A 27,524-nucleotide genomic window follows, 5' to 3' on the forward strand; every position below is an offset into this window, starting at 1 on the left:
GGTTCTTTAATGTTTACTGTGAAATTTTACTAGTACATTGTCTCTTTAACTTGACCAATGCAAGATGGTGCCAGAAGCTTTAGTTCAGTCTTAGATCTGGTTTAGTTCTTGGTTAGACCCGGTTTAGTCCTGGTTAAGTCCTGGTTTAGTACAGCTCTTGTATGGTGGTTCCAGTCTGCAATCGTCAGTATCAATCAGAGGTGATTTGACCTGGTTTAGTTCTGGGTTAGACCTTATACAATTCTACAAATCCATCGCCCCTTTAACTTGACCATTGCAAGATAGTGCCAGCACCTTTTGTTGTAGGTTAGCCTTCATTTTGTCCCTTCATTTAGACATGGTTAAGCCCTACGTTAGACCTGGTTTAGTCCTGGGTTAGACCTGGTTTAGTCCTGGGTTAGACCTGGTTTAGTCCTTGGTTAGACCTGGTTTAGTCCTGGGTTAGACCTGGTTTAGTCCTTGGTTAGACCTGGTTTAGTCCTTGGTTAGACCTGGTTTAGTCCTTGATTAGACCTGGTTTAGTCCTTGGTTAGACCTGTTTTAGTCCTTGGTTAGACCTGTCTTGGCAGGGACCTGCTCATTTTCTCCATGCTTCATTTTATTCAAACACTTTGCATTTGGCCAGAAAGCACAAGCATTCCAAAGTTTGCCTCATTCTGGCTGGTACTAAGTAGTTCGTCTTTATCGTGTTGGTTTGAGCACAACAGCTGCAGGCTCAGGCTAATGCATCGCTAACAACCAAACATGTGTCACTGTCACTGTTCACTTTAATCTGGTTATGAGAGAAGCCAATACAGATCAGCCAGAACAATACGACCACTGGTTAGTTATGACAAAGTACTGTACTCTCTTTGTTATCTAGGCCACAAGGAGATAGTATTGCTTTAGTCTGGGTTAGACCTGAGTTAGACATGTTTTATTATGTTTTCTTGGTTAAGTCTTGGTTTAGTGCAGCCCTTATGTGGGTTTTACAGGTCTGCAGTGTTAGTCTTGGTTAGCCTTGGTTTAGATTATGGTTTAGTCCTGGGTTAAAACCGGTTTAGTCTTTTGTTAGGCATGATGTACTTCTGGGTTAGTCTTGTTTAGACCTGGTTAAGTCCTGGTTCAGTCCTTGTTTAGATCTAGTTTGTTTCGATGAGTATCTGATGTGCCATTGTCTGTTTTAGTCTTGTGTTGGCATTGGTTTTATCTTGAGTTAGACCTGGGTTAGTCCTGGTTTAGTCCTGGATTAGTCCTGGTTTAGTCCTGGATTAGTCCTGGTTCAGTCCTGGATTAGTCCTGGTTCAGTCCTGGTTCAGTTCTGGTTCAGTCCTGGTTTAGTACAGCTCTTGTGTGGTTTTCCAGGTGATAATCATTGCCAGTCAGAGGTGCTCTAGATCAGATTTGACATCGTTTAGTTATTGTTTGCTGGTTTAGCCCCCATCTAGTCCTGGTTTAGTCTTGGTTTAGACCTGGTTGGTTCTGGTCTGCAATGGTGGGCATCAGAGGTGCCTTTGATCTGGTTTAGTCCCAGTTTAGTCCTGGTTTAGTCTTGTGTTGGCATTGATTTTATCTTGGGCTAGACCTGGTTTAGTTCTTTCTGTCAATTAATCAATTACAATTTTTAGTTAATCTGAACAACTGGTGTAATGTTACTTCCCTCCTCCAGAGCAGAGCTGGTCATAACAGTCATGAGATAAATTCTATATTATTAGTTCAACAACATGGTTTAAAAGTGCTGTGCCTGATTTTTTATTTATTTATTTTTTTTAATGAATAAAGTAACAAACTAGTTCATTTTAAACAGTTTGCAGTGGTTCAAAGTTATTCCTCACTTACCTTATGCATTCAGACCATCCTAATTATTCACTATAATGACTTCATCAGCACTTTTCACAACTTTTAGAGATCAGACACAATAATGCTAACAACAACTAGAATTCTAACTGACACTTCCTGATTCTTGGACATTAAATGGTTTATAATTAAATGCAGAGAGTACACCTGCCTCTAAATGCTAATAAACCACACTTTTTTTGTGGTGGCGATTCTGCTTAAGTGGGAATCCCATTCATTTCAATGGAGAATTTGAGAAAAGTTTTGCTGCAAAAAATTTGATGTAAAGTAGGTTAATTTAAATTCAGATATGGATTAAAATAGGTTAAGGTTAGGGTTTAGGTTTAGGTTAGCCAAGTAGTGACTGTTGTTAAGGTTAGGATCAGTCTGTAATAGCCCCAAGAAGCATGAAAACCTGACGTGTGTGTTTGTGTATTGAGACCTGCTCAGTGTCAGCCTACAGGACCTGTCTGAGAGCAGCGCATTAGCTACAGGAAGTGCTTTCTCAAACCAGTGATTCTGCATTGGCCTAATATGAAAATTTGACTTTGTATCCCTTTTTATACTTTTTGAGTAATTTGTCTGTGCCTGATTTTTATTCATGTAATAATGTAAAATATGTTTTGCTCCAGTACAGATAGACCCTTTATAAACATTTCACTTTCCTTTAATATTTACGGTGTGCATCCAGGCGCTGCACCTAATTTTTACTGTGTTAAAAATGTAAAAAACAGAACTTAAGATTAAAAGACACAGGGAGGAATTATCAGCCCGTTTATTGGAGCAAATTCAATGCTCCAGTAGATTTGAGTTGAACCGCTGTGCTGATATGTCATCATCCAGCACTCCCCTCTCTCCCCCCGAGGCACACGGACTCTCTCCTCTCTTACCCCTGAGACTCACTCCCTTCACTCCCCTTGAAGCATATGGATTCGTTCCTTCTCTCTCCCCGAGGCACACAAATTCACTGTCCTCACTTCCCCTGAAGCACACGGACTCACTCCCCTCTGTCCTTCTGAAGCACACGGACTCACTTCTCAATCCCCTCTCTCTACCTGAGGCACATGGGCTCACTCCCATCATTCCCCCTGAAGGATATGGACTCACTCCCCTCTCTCTCCAAGGCACACTGGCTCACTTCCCTCTCTCACCCCAAGGCACACAGACTCACTCCCCTCACTCCCCCTGAAGGATATGGACTAACTCCCCTCTCTCACCCCAAGGCACGTGCGCTCACTTGTCAAAATACACAAGTACCACAGATTACTGTCATGTTTATACCGCACAGAGCAGGAGGGCCTGGGACACAAACAGAGATCACCTGGGTGTGCTGTAGGTGAAGGGCTCTCTCTAGATATTGTCTTTTAACCAGAAGAACCAGTAACTGAATAAATGCTAGATAGATAAGTTTAATGCCATACTGTGAAACATTCCATTCTTATATCCTTTCTCTATAAATGAATAAATAGCCTCAATTATGCAAATTTTCAAAAACTATGAATAACTTGAATTCATTTTTCAGTAATTACTCTCAGTCTGGTTATGATTTGGATCTATTTTTTTATTTATTTATTTTTCATTTGGCGGAGGCTTACAGTGAACACATGGAGAGCTTTGTGAAAAAGAAGGAGGACTCATCTCAAATATGAACGTTCAGAGAGATAGGCCTGAATGATACGGACACAGAAAAGCCTTTAATACTGTTGCTATGCTTCAGATCTGAGAGGTATACTAATGTAGGGTTTCAGTATGCGGAGGAGAGAAGTACAAGTGCAACCCCGAAGAGTTGTTGTGACGTTGGGCAAGACACTTCATCCATCTCGTCTGTGTATGTGTTTATAGTTTATAAATTGGAGCTCATTAGCAGGCTGGAATACATTTTAGTATAAATACATTGCATACATCATCTTTCCATTAAGAAGTTCAGCTTCTCTTTTTGTACAACGTGCTGAGAGTCTGCAGACATCAAAAGTAGATATACTCTGCCCTCTAGTGGAGAACAGGGGATCTGTTACTATTACTGGGTTTTCAATGACATCATTCTCCTGTGTTTAACAGAGGGAGATAATGTTTATTGTTAATCAGCAGATTTTCTAGCTGGATATTGGTCCCTGCTTGGTTCAACATTTACAGATTTCCTTTTTGGATAGTTATCATTAAAAAATTATAGTGTGGATACAAGATTACTGGCTCCATCTCCATCTGAGGGACAGCCCCACCCAGAGTGAGAAAAAAACCCCATAAAAAATAAAAAATAAAATGTTATTGATGTCCCTGTTGTCCCGTAGAGGGTGTATTTCCTCCACAGCTTCAGAGAGGCAGTGCAGATGGTACTGAATTACTGTAAAACTGTTTAAAATCTGTTTGTGCAGTAAAGTGTACCTGCTATTACGTCTTTTTCTCTGCGTGTGTGTGTGTGATCCTTCATCGCAAAATGAAATAAACTTGCTCCCTGTAGGCCATGTTGTGTGCTGGTCTTTACTTTTAGACCTTTAGACAATCAAATCATCTAAAACAGGCCTGACAGACCTTGCAGCTAATCGGATTCTGTTTGTATTCGGATGATATTAAAGCTGACATATTGTGCTTCTGCTGTGTGGTTATAATCTATGACACCCGTGGATCATTGTGTTATATTTGTCTGCGCATTTTAAATCACAATATTCATCTAAAACTACTTAATAAAAGAAACAAGTTCGCTGAGGAGCAGACATCACCAGCTGTTGGAGTCTCCTATGGACAGCTGCATATCACGCTTTTCATTTGTACCAAAATGACTATGTGACGCTGATGAATCCTACGCATAACACAGATTAAGGAAAAAAATTAAGAATGAAGTGAAAACGGGGGTTGATTGGCAAAATGGTGTCTTGAAAATAAGCGGCTAAAGATGGATCGAACATGCACAAATCACTCCAAATGCAACTTGGAGACGGTAAATGAGAAGCGAAGCAACTACAACATGTTAAAAGCTCTAAAAAGTTTGCAGAATATGTCCGCTTTAAGGTTATTGTACTAGCATCACCATCTGACTCTGCGGTTATACAGTGATATGTGAACTATTGTGGTAAATGTTACAAACCATGAACTTTTTGTGTGATATTTCAACATCGATCAAGACATTTACAGGTACATTTTGTCAGCAACACCTGGATGAATCAGTACAGTCTCTTTTGTGCAATTGGCTTTTAATAAATTGCCTGGTTTTAAATGTGTAAATAATTCATTGTCAAAGCTGAAGCACCTGATTTTCAAACCATGTGTTCAAATCTGACTCGCTCTAACAAATGTCTTAGCACCTCACTAGTATTCACATGCATGAGGTTTTGTCCACTAGCACGGCTTTAGAACAGCTTTTTCAGACAGAATTGAAGCCGGTGGACCACCCTTGGACAGCCAGTTTTGGTGCAAATGAGAATCAGCTCAATAACAGTTGTAATGAAATGGAAGTGTTGCAATACAGACGTAGGCAAGCAGGGCGGCTGCAGCTTGCCGTGCAGATCTAAGAGGAGCAGAGAGAACCAGAGTCTAGGCCTTTTACACCTATGGATCCACTGGGCCCTAGTGCAATTATGTATTAAAGCACAGTGACAAATTGCACCACAAGGGGGCTATAATACACATCTTCTTACAAGTTTGTGAAAGATTACATGTTTTATAATTAGATGAAGACAGAGTGGCTGCAGTGGCTGTGGTCACATGCCGTGCTCAAACTTGGATTATTGTAAACTGTTTGGAGTTATAAGATTATTTAAATAACATGTAAACAGCAAAAGCATCTAATTTCTTTCTGATCGTGGTCCCTCTGATTACTCACATCAGATTTGCAGTTTACATGTCATTTATGTAATCTTGAAGGTCCAGAAATCAGATTATAATCAGATTTTGATGCATGTGAACAAGGTCGGTTGTCAGATTTTTGCCACTTGTTCTGCTTTTATCATATGCTTTCTGGGGGAAACAGAATTTGCCTATGTACTTCAGATTAAAGTAATAATACAGCTAACATGGTGATCTAAATGTTATGTGTTAGCAGTTAATACTCTATAGAAGTACCCCCTCTTTAATAAAATACAAAATGTAGCCCTGGTTTGGCCTTGGTTTATTTCACTGTTAGAGAACTGTAGTAATTAGTTGGTTCCTGTGGTCTAAAACTCCCTCCGACTACAACACAACCAAATCATGGCCATTTATTTGATGAGGAGCAACAATACTCTTGTACAGTGATGTTTGATTGTTGGTGAGTGCTGTCGTAATCCTCAGGCTTTGTAAACACCAGCACTGGAGCAGATTATGGACAGAGAGAGAGAACAGCTGAAATGGTTCACTCCAGTCAAACAGGGATTACCTCCACAACAATACAACATTTCAACATTTCCTGGTACAATTACTACAGCTACTGCTACTATACTACTGCTACAACTACTACTACTACTACTACTGTGGCTGCTGCTACTATTACTACTACTACTACTACTACTACTACTACTACTACAATTACTACTATTGCTACTACTATTGCTACTAATACTACCTCTACGGCTGCTGCTACTGCTACTACTGCTGCTACTACTAATACTACTATTACTACTACTACTACTACCTCTACTACTGCAGCTGCTGCTTCTACTACTACTACTACTGCTACTACTACTGCTGCTACTACTGCGGCTGCTGCTGCTACTACTACTGGAGTTTTAACTGTGGATATCTGTTAGACCAATCCTTATACGCCCAGACCCCGCCCCTCTTCCTGTCCTGTCGACACTTTTTTTCTTTAGTCCTCCAGGTACGGCTCAGTTTTGGAGTTTAGGTGAGTTTAGTCCTACTTTAAATGCCACTGGGGCAACCTGTCAGGAGTGAGGGACTCACAGCGTCGCGCTCGGATTCCCGTCTGGAGCTAGGCTTGGTCAGGACCTCTGTTCCCTCTAAACTGCGCGCGTGCGCAATTGCGCACTGCTGACACAGTCTCCGCGCACAGAAAATCTGTGCTGCGCACAAAAAAATAGAACCGGAGTTGAAAATAAAATAAACACACAACGATTCATTCTACGCTATTTTTCAGTGTGAGTCAGTGAGTGTGACCGGGGACGAGCTGCTCCAGACAATTATGTGATTCACATACGTATTTGCGCATCTTATCAACGTCATTGACAGGCTCCTCATGTCCCGCTACCAGAGTTTTAGCCGATGTGGCCGATGTGGACTGAAGACTCGCTAAGTGTTTAACCCCTTAACGTTCCGACGGCCCGCACTACAATTGCGTAATTTTACGCACTGTTTTGCAGCAGTTTTGCGTTTTAAACATGACGAAACGGACACAACAAAGGAAGTACGCGACCGAGTACACTGTGGATGTTTGTACAAGTTAAACTAGAGGCATCTCGGACCCGGAGCGGTTCGTGGAACCGAGTGAAGATCTCATGATTGACTCAGGAGCAGAGGACCTTATGTGCTGATGGACTGGATGCTGTTCCTGGTCGGTAAGCGTGGTTTATTCTGCTATTGACTTAATTGTGGGTCAAATGTGTATTACGTGTAATCATTAGCATTAGCAAATGCCAATCTGCGCCCCCCCCGACCACCACCAATCATCACACACCACTAGGGTGAAGTGTCTTGCCTAAGGACACAATGACAGAAGTTGGTCCGAGCGGGACTCGATCCACCAACCTCTGTCACAGAATGACTGTCACATGTACAGTGTGTTTTTAGTTTCCAGTGTGTGTTTGTTCACTGTTTGCAGTGTGTGGTTTGTAAATATATATTTATTTTGACCCATACCACTTGTTTTGAATATATTTTATATACAAATACACATTATATATTGTGTTTTGATATGATATGTAAATGTACAGTAGTAGAGCAGCTGGGTGTGCAGATACAGATTCCTCTCAGTGTGTATTGGTCATTGACTGTCACTAGTTTATGAGTTGTAAAAACAACTAAAGCAAAAGCTAAAAAAAAATAAATAAAAAAAATGAAGCAAAAGCTTCACACAATGGCTTATACTCATAATACAAGTCAGAGCTTTATAATAAAAATGTTAAGTGTGTTTTCAACATTGGAGTTTACAGTTGGCTTGGCTTGGTTTGGTTGGAAGCTCATGTTTTGCCATAGTTAAATATTTATACTACCAATAGCATTACCATACTACACAGGTCATGAGCAAGATTTTTGTCATTTTCATTGTATAAGTGTCTAAAGCACTTAATTCAATGTCTTATAACAGAAATGTAAATGAGGTAATTTGATTCTTTTAATAAACCATTTAACTTGGATGGATGTGATGCAGCATGACCACAGTGAGCACGTCTGATGTCGCTCACAGTGGTCCATGGGACGCTCAGGGAGTTTGTGTGTTTGCTCAGACTCGTGAAAAATTAGAGGGAACATTGGTCAGGACTATACCAAAAATGCTTTAGCCCAGGCAAAACTACCAAAGCATGTGGATATTTGTATTGGTCGAACTCATATCAAGAGTATTTGTATGTCTGAAACTGAGTGATTGTATGTGTGTGTGTCACCTCTGTTTTCAACATACATAAAGAAATATGCCAATTCTTGTGGATTTTATGTATATACATCGTTATTTGTTAAATCTTTTGTGAGAGGAGTATACAGAGCAAGTGACACGTGTTTGGGGTTTATACGCAACACTGTAATGCCACACTAACTTTAAAGTTTCATATTGTCCTGCAGGCCACAAAATATCATCTCGCGGGCTGCAATTGGTCCCTGAGCTGTGACTTTGAAACTCCTGATTTACACCAAACTATTACTTTTACTTAAACATCAGGTGGAAATTAGTACTTTTGCTATAACCTGGCACCATACATCTTTCCTGTTTTTTTGTAAGATCAATGTATTGTTGAGCACTGTCCCTGTTCAAATAAAAGCAGACCAGACCATATATTGAATGTGCTCTGTGACATCACACTGTGTAGTATATAGAGTACCGTATATAATGTAAACGAGGACAGTGAAGTGAACGCTCGGAGTCAGTGTAGGGTCAGACGGTGACGCTATAGGGTGGGAGTGTGTAGTGTCTTGACTATAGAGTGAATCAAACAGAGTGTCGTCCAATCCCTTTGACGTTTAATCCTCCATGTAGTGCTACTGTGAGTCCATGTGAAGAGCCAAGAGCGTCGACAGTTAACATGTACAGCCAGTGGTGAAAAAAGTGAATAAAACGTGTGCTTAAAGCTGTACTGTGTAACTTTTTGTTTGTCTCCAAAGTATGGTGTTAAACAGAGGCAAGTTACATGTCAGATCTGTGGAGAGGAAACCCCACTCTCACAATAAGAATGCAACAAAAGCATCTGCACTTGAATAAAAGCTAAAGATATGTTTAATGCCATAGTGTGGAAGAAAAAAGCAATGGCGTCTCCATGGAAACAAGCAGGTGACAGACCAAAATAGGAAAGTTACATAAAGCACATTTAAGCCTTGAGTTTTTTTTTTGTTTGTTTGTTTTTTTTTTTCTGTTACGCTGAATTGTTTTAAATGACAGAGTATAAGGGTCACTTAAATAAAAAAAATTATGCGGGCACTATGAGAATAAAGTCATAATATTACGAGAAAAAAGTCATAATATTACGAGAAAAAAGTCATAATATTACGAGAAAAAAAGTCGTAATATTACGTGAAAAAAGTCGTAATATTACGAGAAAAAAGTTGTAATATTACGAGAAAAAAGTCGTAATATTACGAGAAAAAAGTCATATTTTTATGAGTATAGGCTGCTGTGTGTGAATGAGTGACCAGTGCGTTGTCCGTTATGGAGAATTTGGAGCATTTTGTTCAGATAAACTTTCAACTGGGGTTTACGCACGATGAAATACTGTGTCTTTTAGCCCACCATCACCACACTATCATCAGTATAAGTACTTTGAAGGGACACTGCCAGCATTTGAGTTTGTTTAGTCGGAGGAACCATACAGATTTGGAAGAAATTGCTATATCTGAACAAAATGCTCCAAATTCTTCATAACCCACTGGTCACTCATTCACACACAGCAGCCTATATTCTCTATAACTTTATTCTCGTAATATTACGACTTTTTTGGCTTCGACTTTATTCTTGTAAAATTATGACTTTAATGTCGAAATGTTACGACTTTATTCTCGTAGCGCCCGCATAATTTTTTTATTCAAGTGACCCTTATACTCCATCGTAGTTTTAGATTTCTGAGTTCAAATAGATACATTTTAGATATATAAAAAAATGAAGAAAAAAAAAAAATAATAATAATTAAATAAATATTGATATCATAAATGGTAGTTTTTTTTTTGTTTTTGTTTGTTTTGTTTTGTTTTTATTGCACTGAAAATTTTACTAAACCATTTGTTACTGTGACTGATCCATTTATTCATTTTTTTTAAATTTATTTATTCCTGAATTAATTTATCCTGGGTTTTTTTTGTTGTTGTTGTTGTTGGGTTTTTTTTTTTCATTTCATTTCATTCCACATTTATTTATAGCTGTTTTGCCCTATTTTCAGAGATTGACTTAGTTACAATATTATCCAGTGCTGTCATCATCAGACACACACAGTCACACACACATCCGCTGAACGTGAATGGACCGCCCTGCAACTTATGAATGAACCTGAGCCAGACACAGCGCCCCCTTGTGCCCACACACAAAACCGCATGCTCAGAAAAGGCCAGATGGTGTAATCCCTTTGCTTTCTCTCATATTTTCCCTGTTGGGATTACGCTGGCTGACCAATCGGATTTAGGGCCCAGAGAGAGGCAGATAAGAGAGGGAGGGAGAGAGAGAGAGAAAGGAGAGGGGGATGAGGGGATGGGGAAAGAGAGGACGTAGTTTGGTTTTAGAGAGGAGCGCGTTGACTTGTTCCGTAGAGGTCTGACCACGACAGACGTCCAGGTAAGAGACAAAGGGAAAGAGGGGAAAGATGGCGGAGATTTGCTAATTTAAATTCATTTTTATGATTGGGAAAAAAAAAAAGGGAGGACCCTTTGAAACTGTGGACGGTTGTAGAATGGTTCTTAAAATATTTGTGATTTAGATGTATTTATAAAGTCTGGCTGGTAAGAAACTATTTATTTGTATTTCATGTATTTTTAAATGTGCACTATGTAACTTTTCTGCGGGTCCGCCACCATAAGAATTAGTTCTAATGTTCTATACTGCGCAAAATTGTCTCCTGTGAACTTTAAACCATGTTAAAATGTCGCTACCTTCTCAAAAACATATCTGGAGTTGTGTTTTGTTTCATTCACACATGTTCGAGTAACACTTTATTATTTGTCTGTCTACATCTCTAAAGCTCAAAATACTCTGTTCCACCTTGTGATGTCATGAAGTGGTAGTTTTCAAGTTAACAGCTACATTTTAACTTTTGGTCAGTAGAGATTAGCAATTCCAGATGTGAAATTATCCAGATGATTCTAGTGAAGGTGTGTGGAGTTTAAAAACACAACGGAGCACTTCCTGTATTACCACATGACATCACAAGGTGGAACAGCGCGTTTTCATTTTGAGAGAAGAACATACTAATTGTAAATATAAGCTTTGATAAAATAAATACAAATAAAACGTATACTTTGGCTGTATATATGGAAAAAATTTATAGTATGGGAAGAATAACAGGGTAAGACTTTCTATGCATCTACCGTGCTTGTTTCCATGGCGTCATTGCTTGGTATAGAATGTTCCACAGTATGATTTAATTATATGAATGCAAACATCATCAGGCCAAGTTACAGGTCACAGTACAGAAAGCATAGTACTTTAAGCTATGGAATAAGTGAGAGGCAAAACGATAAGATCATGGACACCAACGTATGTCGGACCCCCACCACAGAAAGTTACATAGTGCACCTTTAACACTAGGTAAAATGATGTTATAATCTGTCTTTGTTGTTTTCTTTTGTATTTATTTACTGGCAATATTACTGTTCAGAATCAGCTGTTTCCATCTACACAAGCACGTACCTCCAGATAAATGCAGTACTGTACTCTATTACAGCCCACCTGCTTCACATGTGTCTGATTTCACGCTGGCAGAGCTCTGTTCACGTGATGTTATGAGCCGATTAAGCATACATATTTAATCAGCAGAGCGAGGGAAGAAGTTTAATTAGGCCGAATATAGTGTAATGAGCTGATATTTTGTGTTTAGCTTTTGTTTGCAGTGGACAATGAAGTACTCAATCCTGTTACTTAAGTAAAAGTACAGATACAGAGGTAAAATGTTACTATAAGTAAACGTATCACATGAAAAAAACCTACTAGTAAAAGTATTTAAGTACACAGTTAACATATTTTGATCAACAGTTGACATACAAGTACATTTCTTTATTTTTCTCATGAATTTTGTGTATTTATGCTTGTTTGCTTTTACCGTGAACATGGTAAAAAGAACTCCTCAAATCATATGAAAAGTACTTTTTACTTTTCAGTCCAGTTCAAAAATGTAGTAGAGTAGAAAGTACAGTTACCTGCTCAAAATGTAGTGAAGTAAAAGTAAAAAGTATCCACTGTAAACTTTACTTAAGTACAGCACTTTACTACTTCAACTTTTTTTTTTCTTCCACCTCTGTTCGTATGTGACACTTGGTTGCTATGCCGAAGAGTTGATGTAAAGCTTCTGTTCTTCAGTTACTGGTTTGTTTTGGAGACTGACTCTAGTGAGTGGAGCCTGCTGTTGTTTTTACTCTTGTTTTGGCGTGTTTTACGGTCTACATTAGCCCTTGTGTTCAGAAAATAAACAAGAACAAATTTGGTATGTTTTCCTTACTCCAGACAACTTACAAACCTGCAACGTTAAATACCTTCAACCTGTATTTTAAATGTGTCAGTTTGTGTAAAGTCTCATTATAGGTAAATGTGTCTTCTATGTTTAACCCACTCTTCCTGGTCACTGTGGTTAAGCCTCAGGAGCAGTGCATGATTAAGACATGATCAGTACCTACCCGGAGAATTCACCTGTGGTTATGTTATAAGAGTAATATATGAGTAATAAAAATAAATACATCAAAGTCTATCTATTGTGAATGAACAGATGTATAAAGCCAGTTAGTGGGCCAGGTTGTGGACAGGTACAGAGCTCCTATGGTATATAATTTTTAAGACAAATTTATGACATTTTATTATTATTGCAAGTGCTCAAAATGGCGCTTATAAACAGAAAAGCCATGTATTTGTATGTATCCATATCCCTGAAGTATGCATTTCCACAGTATGAATGCTGTAAATGAGGCTGAGATTGACCCCAAATAATGTTCTGTCCCTAAAGCTGACACCTCACACTGTAGCCTAACCGTGTCCTGTGTGCTGCCCCTGCAGGTGAGTGCTTCCTGTGCATGGTGGACGTGGTGCCGGTGAAGAATGAGGATGGCGTGGTCATCATGTTCATCCTGAACTTTGAGGTGATGTCCGAGGACAGCCTGATTGACGGACGCTCTGAGCTCAACCACCGCCTGCCCACCTGGTTCGTCACCGGTGAGACTATACGTACTATAGTACATTATACAACATTATATCACACAGTACCACATTATACCACCATCTACCAACCTTGCTCAATGCTGGTGAGAATTACACTATACATACAGTACAGTATACCACACAATAACACACAATACCACATATAACCTCATATCACATTATACCACATTATACCACATAATACCACCATACCCCCATCTGGCTCGTAACTGGTGAGAACTACAGTATACATATTACAGTACATTATACCAGATTATTATACCATATTATACCACATTATACCACACAATACCACACAATACCACATTACACCAGCAACTGCCCACCTGGCTTGTCAGTGGTGAGAAGTACAGCATATTTTTGTATAGTTTCGTACACTATACCACTATACGCACAGTACATTATACAACAAAATAACGCATTACACCAGCACCTGCCCACCTGACTCATCACTGGAGACAACTACATTATTTTCACAGTACATTATACTGCACAATGTCACACAATACCTCATTATACCACATTATACCATATTATACCATATTATCCCACAGTATACCACTATAACACTGTCTTCCCATCTGGCTCATAACTGGTGAGACCTACAGCATACATAGTATAGTGTACCACATTATACCACCAAGGATGGAAAGTAACTGTTGTGGAATTTCTAATAGTAAAAACCTTAAAAATATCAAATCAACAGAAGTTGTCTTGAATCAAAAAGTCTGGTTTATTGAATCAGTTGGGCACAATTGTCAAAGAGCTGTTGTCCATAATAGTGTCGTCTCGCCCCCAGCTGACAGATGAACCTTTATACCATCAAAACAATTGTACCAGTTTAGTATAGTCCAGGTGGCTGGAGGACTCTGGACGCAACAAACAATACACCCGAGATACACCCGTGCGTGACAACAGATGGTATTACAAAGGCTGGGTTAAAGAGATCCATAACAATAAAAGTAAAGATTGAAGGTAAAGAAGGCCATAATATAACTAATTACAAATACTGAAGTTGCAGTCAATGAATTTATTTTTGGGGTAAATTTTTTGGTTAGGTTGGTTGGATTTTCAAATGTTTTTTTTTTTTTTTGGGGGGGGGGGGGTTGTAATTGAGTATAGCCTTGCAATTGTCCAGTTTATTTTTATTTGAGCACATTATGCATTTTTTTCATAGGAGCTACTGAGTCCCAATCGTCCTAATTCACAGGTGCCCCACAAACACACATAACAAGACTGCATCTGATTGGCCAGTACTCAGAGAATATGCAGATTGTGGTTTAAAGAGGTTTTATTAATTAAGTTGTATATAACAGACTGATCTAAAATGCTACTTGCGCAGAAATAACTATAGATCAATATATTTAATGGATATATTTTACTTTTTATACTTGTAGTTTTGTATGATTTTCATATTGGAAAAAAGAGGGGAAAAATCTCTTAAAAACCTTTAAATTCAAAAAAAGAGTGAACAGAAGGAAGTACATGCAAGGAAATACATTTAAATCAAATATCCTTTAAGGGCCCATATTACACTATTTTCTGATCTGTTATATAGTGTGATCTGTATGTGTTTTGTTTCATTCACACATGTTTAACACAATGTATCAGGCAAGCCAATAAATAATCAGGGTTACAATTTTCAGTTAAAATTGTATCATCCATAAAATCTGTCAATTTGATTAAAAACCCCAAAACAAATCCTCTATGCTGATGCAATTCAGTATATGTTTGAACGCTGCCAAAGGTCGACTGAGTGCATTTGTGCTTTTAAATTCTGACCCTAATCATGGCTTAGCAGTCATCATTTCCTCTCCTCAAATGCGTTCCTCTAGAGAACAGTCCTATACAACATTATAAACCAAATGTTTTTAAATGTAGGGATCAAAACCCAATCAAGCGTCCCTAGATTGCGTTTAGCACTTAAAGCTGCGTGGAGCTCTCAGGACATGTTATAATGTTGTTTTCTCACCAAAAACATACTCAGAGTTGTCTTTTGTTTCACTGACACATGTTTAACATGCACATCTTGCATATTTAGGCTTAGTTCTTCTCTACTGTGTTTTTAAACTCCACACACCTTCACTAGAATCATTTGGATTATTTCAGCCCTGGAATTGTCAATCTCTGCTGAACTAAAGGTGAAAGGAGCTGTTAATATGAAAACCACCACTTCATGACATCACAAGGTGGAACAGAGCATTTTGAGCTTTGACAATATAGACAAACTAATAATAAAGGGTTAGTCAAACATGTGTGGATGAAACAAAACACAACTGTGGTAAACATTTATCATAGTTTTACATCAGTTAAGTGGCAGTTTGTGAAGAAAAGTTCAAATACAATCATTGACCACTGTCTGTTTCATTGCTGATTTTCTAACTTTCTGTTGGTTAAATCATTGACGCAACTACTGTTGTGATTTTGGGATGTACACAAATGAATTTAATTGAATCTTCTATCTGACATCAATACACAAAATTCCATCCAAAATGCAGAGACGCACCACTTTCATACAAGGCAATGCGGGTGAAGTATCTTGCTTAAAGACAAACAACCTGCTTTTTCTTGTTACAATTTAAAAAAAAAGTCTCAAGTCTCAAAATGTGTAAGCCTCTAATCAACAGGCCTGTTCTAAAAAAAAAATTCTTAAATCATGTTCAAAAACTGCTGAAATGTCTATTTGTATGTTTTATGTGAAGGGCAGTTTAAGCACACTGAGCAGTAAAATACAATAATAATATAATGCTCAAACAAATGTCTCAGTGCAGCTCTACAGTTAGGGTCATTGGATACACTGTTAGGGCAGTTTGAGGTGAGTAACAGCCCTCAGGACAAAAGTGTCTCTCCTCTGTGTCTAAGTCTTGCTCACACTCCGCTCTGGTTATCTCCAAGCGGGGTCACCATGGATACAGGAAAAGCTAAGCTATAGTGACAACAACTTACTTGCATACTTCAAAATTAAATTACACTATTTTGTTCATACCAGTTCTTTCCTCTTTCTGCCCCTCTTACTTTGTATGTATGTCCCAATTTACCATTTATTTATTTTAAAAATGGAGATTACGAGATACAAAATCTACCGTGATACTTACCCTGTGCCTTCTCTCCCAGGCCGTCCACGAGGCTTTAAGCTGCGCCTGCCTCTGCTGCGCTCCCTGTCCAACAGTAAGATGTCCCTAAATGATGCTGAGGTGGGACACATCCCCACGGCCACCCCCCTGCCCCTGCACCCCGAGCCCTGCCACGAGTCCTTGGGCCTGGGGGAGTTTCTGCCTCTGCCCCCCCTACCTGCAGACCAGCAGGACCACACCTCCGCTAACAGGTAGACCAAAATATTTAAAGCAGACCTATTGTGGAAACTCGACTTTTGAGAGCTTTTAACCATGTTACAGCTGTTTCCCGTCACCATTTACTCACCCTAAATTGTATTTGGAGTGGTTTGTGTATGTTTGAGTAATCTTTAATCACTTACTTTCAAGACGCCATATTAGCAATCAGCCTCCCCTAACAGCTGGTTGACTTGTTTGTGAAGTTTGAGGAAAGAGTTGGTGCTACAATCAGTAAGAATTTCTTTGGTGACCCCAACACTAGAGAAATGCTGTAGCAGACAATTGGCAAACTGTTAGTCACATAATGCCAAAATGTACTTGTTTCCTGCAGAGCTTCTCTAGCGGGGCCACAATGTCCATGCCAGTTCTTTCAAATGGGGTGCCAATAATCGGTAGTGGTTGTAGTTGGGCTTGTGACTTTGACATTCTTATCTTTCCTGGCTGCGCCTCAAGCCCCTCATCATAGAAAGGCAGCTCATCAAAGACTCCCCTAGCTCACTGGGCTCTGGTGAGAACATTGCAAGGATTAGAAGGTCCTGGCTACAGTCTGACTGAGCAATTAGGTCAGAAAGGTTTGGAATGTTGTTCGCTAGAATGAGGCAGGTTTTTGGACAGGGCTACGGTGATCAGGTAAGTTTGTCCTCCAACAGTCAAACCCATCTCAGCTGTAGGGTTCAAGTTTCTTATTCAACTGCAGTGTCTCACCTAAGAAGTTGAGTTTGTATCTTCAGAGTTTATTGGCAGAATAAGTATTTCTGATAGAGGCTCAAATGTTCTCATGTGTTTAGTATTCTATGCGTCTCCGATCTCAGAAACACTTATCCCCGGTCACTTACTCACACAACCCTGTCCCTCACTTTATCTTTTCACTCTTACAGGGAGGGCAGAGATAGGGTAGTGGATATCAGCGCTGTGACAGGGCCTTTGACTTGGAACTCATTCTGATCATCTGAATAATTTATTACAAAATGGATGTAGGTGACTGTGTAGCAGCCATTTCTCAGCTCATCTTAAGTATCTATGAAAGTTTGAGCTACATTTTACAATAGTTTTTTTCCAGTTTGGACATTTTTTAAGATTCACATTTTACTTCCTGGTTGGAAATGATGACATCACGCTAGGCAATTTCCACCAAAGCTAAGTCAAAGAATTATTAAATCCTGTCAAATGCACTTTAAATACAGCTTTAATGAGCTACAGATATAAAAGTTTCCAGATCATAAAATATCTTTGTCCCACACCTGATGACGCATTGTTTTATGACAGGAGCAGTGGCACAGATTCTTTTGACAGTACATTTACCAGCTTTGAATCCATTATGAACTTTAACCATTATGACACGAAGAGGAGGTATTATGCAAAATTGATTTTAACTACCATGTTATAACATTGTTCCCTCATCATAAATATGCCTGAAGAGTAATTTGAGCAATTAATGAACTGCTCCTGAGCACATTTGAACCCTCCTTATGTTTAGCTGAAAGATTCTGTCCAATGCTCAGCCCACAAGTCTACGTCATCCATGCACCGACACGACAATTTCCCATAAATATACAAAAACATGATTCGAAACTGTACACCGCAACTTAACAAACCTGATGTGATGTGCTGTAGTTTCATTAGTGAGCCGCACGTTGATTGTGTTGTGATCACGCTCTGAAGGGGGAGTGACTTAGTGCAGAGTGCAAAAGGAGGGGAGACTCATTCATCCTTTTAATCATACATTAAAATGAAATTTGACCAAATAATATTTACAATAACTTGATTCTGGGCATATGACTTTCACAAAATGTTGTACTATTTGCTTGTTTTTTCTCAGATCTGGTCACCACGGATGGCATGAGGATTGTGAGGCAGACCAGCGCACCTTACTGTCCACAGACCCCACTCCTCACCCCACTCTCCCGCCTCACCCCTCCCACTCCTCTCACCCCTCTCACGGTCTGACCCAGTCGTCCCCCTGCGTGGCCCCTCACCACCACAGACTGAGCCTGAACCCGGACGCCTCGGGATCCAACTGCTCCCTGTCGCACAGCCGCTCACGGGAGAGCTTCCACAGCATGAGGAGAGCATCTTCTGTGGACGAGATCGAAGCCATGAGACCCGACTGGGACCGCAAGAACCGCAGAGCCAGCATCAGGCCTGGCAGCACGGGTGAGGGGGAGCAGGGTGAGGGAGTGGGGGGCAGAGGGGACAGGTGCAGTGTAAGATCTATAGAAACTGTGGAACTTTCTAGGCAAAGCAATGACATTCCCACAGAGATGAGTAAGGTGGCTGAGTCCCAGAGTTGAGTTCTAGAAAACTTACATAATCCGCCTTTAAAAGTTAATAAAACCACACATCTAGTCACACATCGAGTCTTAAATGTAATGATGTTTGTGAAAGCAGTAATAGCCGGTGTATGGTGCTTCCAGGTGCGGTCAACAGTAAGTCTAACATTCTAAACTCCACGTCGGACTCGGACCTGATGAGGTACAGAGCCATCTCCAAAATCCCTCAGATCACCCTCAACTTTGTGGACTTCAAACCGGACCCTCTGATCACGTTGCCCACGGGAGAGATGGACATCATAGCTCCATGCAAACTCATCGACCGCACCCACCACGTCACCGAGAAGGTCACCCAGGTAAGAGGCTTCTCCTCTGGGTTCTGCTGATGCTCAGAGAGGGTGGACAATTGTGAAGCTGGGTCTTCTAGATGGGAGTGGAGGATGTGCATTGGATGAGCTGTTTAATGCAATTAGAAGTGATGTGTTGACATGTTTGTTTCTGAGGACAAGCTAGTTATGGTTATGATTGGAATGGTTGGTTTTTTTGTTGTTTTTTTTACTTTTTTGGATTAAGTAGGTAATAGCAGAGAGTTATCCTCTCTCAAAGTGGACATAAGCTTTATGTTGGCCTTTATTAGATTTTAACCGTGCTTTTAGTGTCCTTGGTTTGTGTATTGTTTCTGAGCATAAAATACAGCAATAGACCGACGGCAATAGGCTTGATCCGTGAAAAAACAACAACAAAGTAACGATGCAGCAACATGACCAGCATATACGCACACTGCCTATAGAGAGTCTGGGGATGATTTATAGACTTAAAAACTATGGAAGAGATGCAGCTATGTGGGGAAAGGTTTGTGATTTCTATTTATGTCAAAAAGGGGGTCAAACGGTTCAAGCTGTTGTTATGATATGTCTGTTTTAAGCAGACAGACCCATATTATGCTATTTTCTGATCTGTTATAATGTTGTTCCCTCATCAAAAACATACATGGAGTTGTATTTTGTTTCATTCACACATGTTTAACACACAAACCCTGCATATTTAGGCTGAGTTCTTCTCTCAAGCACACACACACACACACACACACACACACACACACGTCTATAGTGTCTACAGAGCTTGAATGGAACTAATGGAAAAGAAATACATAACCCACCCCAAGTGTTGCTTGGTCAGTGACCCATGATTGGTGGTAGATGGTAACAAAGTAAAAGTAGTTAAGTACTTAAGTACATTTTACAGTGGATACTTTTTACTTTTACTTCACTATATGTGAAAGCAGGACTTTCTACACTAAATGTTTTAACTGGACTGAAAAGAAAAAGTACTTTTTATATGAATTGAGGAGTTATTTTGACCATGTTTGTGCTGTCATACTGAGTAAAGTTTTCAAGTTAAAGCCTCAGCTTTGAGCATACAAAAATAAATGCACAAAATTCATGAGAAATATTAAGAAAGTGATTTATAATGTTACTGTTGACCAAAATATGTATCATTTTGAATCAGTATCACTACATTTAATACTTTAATGAACACTTGTGTGAAATACTTTCACTTTTTACCCTTAAAGTACATTTTTAAATGGGTACTTAAATACTTTTACTTAGGTAGATTTTTTTATGGCCTCTGTGACTGTACTTTTGTTTGCTTAAGTAGTGAAATGTAGTACTTCATCCACCACTGACCACGATAAATATTGACCCCCAAGAAACATGTTCTGTCCGTCACGTACTGAACAATAGGTGGACATACTATTTATCGTGACAGGTCTAGCCGTGCATTACATGGATTGTGGCAGTGTGCGTTAAATAACTCACCAAGGCTCAGGCTTAATCAGTTTATTAATAATTGTGATTATTCAGAATTGAACTATTTTTTGTAGTAAAATTAAGTTGCTTTGATTTGGGCTGTAGTTCATTCATCATTTAGTCGATGGAGTCTTAGCCTGCCAAATATTGTATTTGTTCTATTGGGATGTTGTTAAGATGTATATGGACTACAGCAGGAAGGAGAAGGCTTGAGTGAGTTTGTTTGAGATTGTGTACTCTTTGGAGTTTCTTTGGAGTTTCAAACACATTTGTAGTTATGGGAACTCCTATGTAATCTTTGGGTAAATATTTAATAGCTTTGACCAGGAATTTCTTTAGTCGACCACATCCCTAGTTTTAATTCAATCTATTCTTCGATCCAAATAAAAAGTATGTATGTATAGTGCTGCTTTTATGTTTTTTATGTCTTTATGTCACTTGACATGATCATTCTTACAGTGTGATTTCATAAAGCCGGTCACAGACTAGAGCAATGATAAACACACAGATTATGTTCTATTTTTATTCACACAAGTTGTTGTCTTTATCTTCAGTGTGCAGTGATGTTATGAGTTATGTAAACACTAAAGCTCACGCTAACCCCTTTATGTTTAAAGCCCACACACACACACACACACACACACACACACACACACACACACACACACACACACACACCCCCACACACACACACACACACACACACGTCTATAGTGTCTACAGAGCTTGAATGGAACTAATGGAAAAGAAATACATAACCGACCCCAAGTGTAGCTTGGTCAGTGATTTTTACTGAAGTAACAGTAGTCTTACTTGAGTAAGGGTTTTGGTTACTTTTCCCACTGTGAGTGAGACAAGGTTTACGCTGACAATATGAAATGATTTGAACATTTGTGTTTATTGCACCGCTCTGTTAATGATTGCGTTTTTGTCATTTTGTGTCTATCCTTTGAAAATACCAGATTTTGTGCATTATTTAATATTATTCTTCAAGGTACTCTTAATTAAATAGTACTTTTCCCAAATACTTTTTTACTCTTACTTGAGTATTTTTGTACCATTATTTTGTACTTCTACTTCAGTAATATTCTGAAGCTACTCTTAGCTACACTACCCACCTCTGTCCACTGGTATTCAAGTAACACTGTAACTTTCTTGGGGCGGCACGTCACCTGTATGATTCAATGGAAACAGAAAGTTAAAGCCATAGTTCAGAACATTTTTATACACTTTATTGCATACATTGAAAGATTATAGCCAAAGGAACAATATTTCCATGGCAACAAGCAGAAGTAAGCTCTCCTACAGACCAAATAGATTTATAGAGATGCAAGCCCGCTCACAGTAAGGACGCACATTTTTCAGAGCGATAAACAACCAAAATGAAAAGTACATTTCATTTTGGTCTTGGCTAAAAAGCTACATGGTGGAGCTTTACCTCAATGTTGTGAGTGCTTGTGAATAAGTTGTGGTGCAGTTGGGGAGTAGTACATGGCCCTGGGGGAGTTGTGGGTTAGACGCCACATTAACCTCTCACACGCTCACACAAACATGAGTGCAGATGTGTACAGAGCAGTGGAGCAGGCTGCACCAGCTGAGCACTACAACAAATATCACTGTTACTATACAAAAGAAGACTTTTGGTTCATATAGGGGGCAAATATAGCATTTTCAAAACAATAAAAAGTTACATGGTGATCTAAATCTGTTGTGTTAGCAGTTAATACCTCATAGAAGTAATATACAAATATACATAATATGCAAAGTCAATCTAATAGCAATGACAAAACATACATCATAATCAACTACAACATACAGTATGTTTTTCACTGTTATTCCTCCATATGTCCAGCAGATGGCAGCAGCAGCCCAGTCCACTCTCCCCCTCACCCCCTCCTCTTCCACACAGCTGCGGAGGAGCCCCCGAATGGAGAACGGATCTGAATTATTCAAGTGTTCCATAAACCATGTGAGCAGAGCGAGCACATTTTACCCCTCATTTAAACGCCTTCTGTGCCCTGTCCTCCAGCGCTGCCCTGTCCTCCAGAGCTGCTCACTTAGACATACTCTCAATAGACTTTCATACGTGGAGTTTTTTTAAATTTTGAAAGAAAATTTCAAATACTGAGTTATTATTTTGTTGATTTATACTGACAGAGAGAATAAAACTGGTCAACAAATATGCAGTTTGTGAGTTAAACAGTCAATTCCGTCACACAATTTTGACCTGTCCTCCAGCTCAGTTTACTTCTAGATGTTGTGATGTTCATGAATCCAACCTATTCTGAGTTTGGTAAATGGTAAACACATTTTTATACAGCGCTTGTCCACCTTCAAGTCACTTAAAGCACTTTACATCAAGGAAACAGTCCCCCATTCACAAACACATTAATACAGCAGTGTACGTAGATAACAGGGGCAAAGTGGGTTTAGTGTCTTGCCCAAGGATACAACAACAGTAGTCATCTGTGGGAGCTGGAATCACACCGTCAACTTACGAGTCGCCGGATCTAACCGCTGTAACAATGACGTTTATGTCAAGAGCGAGATTCAAACCGCCGACCGATTTATTTTGGACAAATACTTCATAGGACGCATTGCCTTGGGGATTTACTGCATTTTGTGTGGGTTTTGTTAAAATATTTGGATTTTAAGTTTTTAAATGGCAATGAATCCTTTTCAAACTTACAGTAACTACAGTAGCGATAGTAATTCTGCTACTTTTACGCAAAATAATTCATTTTCATTTTTTTTCATTTACTGAGCATTGTACAAACATAACATTTCCAAAATAACTTGCAAATGGGTTTTTTGACAAGTTTCTACCTTTCTTCAAGCTAAATTATCTTGTAACCAGTGAAATATTCTATACTGTGTCACATAAACATTTACTTGTCAAAACAAGTGCTATAATATTCCGAATTCAAGTGGTTTTATGCAAGTTTACATATTCAACTTTTGGTTTCAGAATGATGAGAAACCAGGACCATCACCATAGCAATTTACTATTTAAAACAAAATATTAGCCCGTGTCTTTTGAACTATGGAAAGTCCTCAAAATGAAGCCGAAACCCATGAATACTTTTCCTCATCTATACAACCGTTATGCATTTTACAACCTCCATAACTATCCAAACCAATCATTCTAACTTCCATCATTGCCAAGCACTCACTCTCACTATAGCTTCTCCTCTGTGGTCTCTGGACATCTCTACCCTCTCTACCCAAGTGTGAAATCTCCACTTGGCATCGCGCTTATCTGACGTTCCGAGCTCATACAATATTCCTGAGTGCCCGCCCTCGACCATGGCACCCTCTTGCAGACACTTACAGAAGATAGAAGATCCAGTCGGCTGGTCTGTGGAGCACTAGCAGCAGAAAAAAGACTGGGGTGACCGAGTAGGACCACGATGGAGCAGTGGATGGCACCTACAACAGCCTCCAGCAAAGTGGTAGGACCGCGGGGGATTGGGTAGGAGGCGGGGGGAAAGAGGGAGCGAGGAAATCTTTTAAAGGCCTGTAGAGGACAACTGGAGATGTTGTTAGAGGAGCAGCTTTTGATGGAAGTTTGTCTGGTTTTGATTTGGGATTTAATATGTCAGGAATAACAGCTGATATTAAATGTGCGCAATGTAACTTTTCACCACTTGCTTGTTTCCATGGAGATGTTATTGCTCTGGAAAGTTTCACAGTATTACATTAAGATTAAGCTGAATACATTGAGACAACCGAGCAGGCCCGTCAACAGAGATTTAGGGGGCCTGGGGCAAGAAATGTCACATGGGCCCCCCGCTTATATAAAATATTCAATTCAAGTATTTTTTTTTATTTTTATATAGCACATTTAAAACAAGTTCAGATAAAACTAAAATACAGATGACATAATACATAAGAAAACATCAATAAAACGTAAGATATTCTGTCAAGGTAGGATTAAATGTCAGGGAGAAAAGGTGGGTTTTCAGTGTAGTCTTGAATCAAGTTAATAGGATGAGGGTTCAATTCCGGGCCCCCTAAGACCCTGGGGCCGGGACCACAGACCTCTTTGTCCCCCCTATGTCAACTTCCCTGCAACCAGATCATTCCACGTTACAGGTTAGATCTGTGGATGAGGCCACCTTGCTCAGAGTGAGAGTTTATATTTTTCAAGTTAGAGAAATGCATACACTTTTAATCAAATAATTTCAAGATTGATAAGTTAAATGCCATACTGTAGAACATTCCAAGCAAAGCAATAGCATCTCCATGGAGACAAGCAGGTAGAGGATCCCCACTAGAAAAGTTACATAGTGCAGCTTATAGTGTACAAATGTGAAATGTCTTGATTTTAGAATAATATTTGTAATTTTAGTAGATTTTGGGTTTTTGAGTTTTTTTCAAAATGTGTTCTTTATTTATTATTTTATTTTATTTTATTTTTTTCATGAAGCATCAAGCCGGTGGAGCGAGAAAGTTGCTAAACTGCTTCACTGCGCTGGTATAAATTAGTTTGAATCAAGAAAAAAGTTAAATTGCCTATAAAAATCATAATAACTCAAACTTTTGTGTACAACTTTAAGACTTTTCTGTAATTCTGGTACTTCCATGACCACTGTAGTCACAATAAGAACTTATTTTAGCATTCCTAGGGAATCCAACACTGGAGTTTACCGGAAACACTAAGTAGTTATTTTAGCACAGGTAGAACTGCCAAGCGATCCAATGAATTTTCAATTAGTCAAGTGAAATCTTTAAGTGTTTTGAACAACTTTTGATTTAGTGTTGTGCAGCATAATAAAGACTGATTTATTTTACGGTGTGGGCTGTTGCATAGTTTATGGTGTCATAGTTAAAAGAGATGTGGACTCTGAATGCCTGTAAACTAGCTCATTTGTGTTGTCTGTTTGACTCTTGGCTGTAGTTATTACTTCTGAAACTGCTAAATGATTTTGTAAGTTGTTTTGTGTTCTGATCATAGTGGAGCCATTAAAAAAAAAAACATCTTTCAAGTTGGTTACTAGTTTCTGGATGCCAAATGGACCGGAATATATCTTTGCTGTTTTTTAAAGGGCCCATATTACGCTATTTTCTGATCTATTTTATAATGTTGTTTCCTCATCACAAACATACCTGGAATTGTGTTTTGTATCATTCAAGTGTTTAACACACGAACCCTGCATATTTAGGCTGAGTTCTTCTCTCAAACGGAAAACACCCTGTTCCACCTTGTGATGTCATCATGTGGTAATACAGGAAGTGCTCCGCTGTGTTTTGAAACTCCATACACCTTCACTAGAATAATTTGGATAATTTCAACCCTGGAATTTTCAATCTCTACTGAACTGAAGGCAAAAGGTAGACATTAACGTGCAAACTACCACTATATGACATCACAAAGTGGAACAGAGCGTTTTGAGTGTTGAGTGGAGATGTTCCAGTAATACTTTATCAGTGTGTCTACATGTGTGAATGAAACAAAGATACACTATGCAACTTTTTTAGTGGAGGATGTGCCACATGCTTTTTAACCATGAATATAAAAACTATATACACAAACGGTCCAAGTTACAAGACAGATCTGTGGAGAGGCAAGCCCGTTTACGTTAACAATTTTTCAAGGTATTTTTAGCAATTAAAATATTTATAATTGAAAAGATGGTTTGGTTAAATGCAGGGCTTTCCAAACTATGGCCCAGGGGTGAAATGCGGCCCTCAGACCAATTTTTGTTGCCCCTCGTGCCTCCTCCTAAACTGGCCCAATTGATCAGGAAGTATTTTTTACTACAAATTGAATTGAATTCTACCTTTATTTGTTCCAATGTCTATCTCCTCCCAAGCCACTTCCTGCTGATGGTGCAAACCCCAACTGCTTTTTATAGTTAGTTTTTTAAGCTATGCCTCTCTTGTTTTTCTTTCCTTGACTGAAGCGCCTTGTTTGTTGTGTATATAGGACAGTCCACATAACATCACTTAGCCTGGATACTTGTGCCATGTTGTTCCATTACCGAGCACCAAATCTGGGTCGAATATGTGACTTAGATGAACACAATGAGCTATGTTTACTGTAGTGTGATTATGTGTGGATTATCATATGATCTTGCATATATGAAGGATTTGATGAACGGTCTGTAGGTTATTTTTGCTGTCTTACAATGAAAAATTCCCTGGCAATTTTAGGTCGCTGTTATAAAAAATCGCGGGATGCATTTTCATGCTTATGCAGCAGATATTAACTATGCTCATGTGAATAAATGAGGGCAGAGCAGTTGTGTGTGCAAGTGGAGGGAAAGAAAAAGGATAGGAGGAAGGGAATATAGCAAATAAAAGGGTATGAAAATGAGCTGACTAATTTTTGATTATGTAAAGTGTATAATGCCAAGAGAAGCTATTGTGCAGATATTTTTATTAAAGGTATTATGCAAAATTGACTCTTATGAGCTTCAGTCATGTTGGAAATGGTAGTTTTAAAGCAATTTTTAGCCTCAACTGAATTGTGTTTGACTCTATAATACCCTAGAATAACCATACCTTTTCTCCTTTTTAAACCTTTTGTTCAGTTGAGATTGCCACAGAAAGTCTACAGTATCTTCTGGTGCACAGAGAAGCAAAGAAGGTTCAACAAGGCTCAAACAATAGCTGTAGTTACAAAGTTAGGCAATTCCAGCCCTGCAAATGATTCAAATGATTCAAGTGAAGGTGTATGGAGTTTAAAAATACAGGGGAGTGTTTTCTATATACTCAATGACATCACAGGGTGGAACAGACTGTTTTCAGTTTCAGACAAGAACTCAGGATGCAGGATTTGACACATTCACACATAGGGGAGAATGAAACTAAA

At 39.1% G+C, this 27,524-nt stretch overlaps 1 protein-coding gene across 1 annotated transcript in view; it reads left to right on the top strand.

The window, feature by feature from the left end:
* Nucleotides 1-27,524, top strand: part of kcnh2b (potassium voltage-gated channel, subfamily H (eag-related), member 2b) — a 251,259-nt gene that overhangs the window by 128,752 nt on the left and 94,983 nt on the right. Inside the window, exons 3-6 of the mRNA XM_033985980.2 lie at nucleotides 13,133-13,288; nucleotides 16,409-16,619; nucleotides 18,446-18,780; nucleotides 19,041-19,252. Of these exons, the coding sequence (XP_033841871.1) occupies nucleotides 13,133-13,288; nucleotides 16,409-16,619; nucleotides 18,446-18,780; nucleotides 19,041-19,252 (914 nt within the window). The remainder of the gene's footprint in view (nucleotides 1-13,132; nucleotides 13,289-16,408; nucleotides 16,620-18,445; nucleotides 18,781-19,040; nucleotides 19,253-27,524) is intronic.

The sequence above is a fragment of the Periophthalmus magnuspinnatus genome, chromosome 20 (assembly GCF_009829125.3).
Source record: "Periophthalmus magnuspinnatus isolate fPerMag1 chromosome 20, fPerMag1.2.pri, whole genome shotgun sequence".
In the NCBI taxonomy this organism is placed as follows: Eukaryota; Metazoa; Chordata; class Actinopteri; order Gobiiformes; family Gobiidae; genus Periophthalmus; species Periophthalmus magnuspinnatus.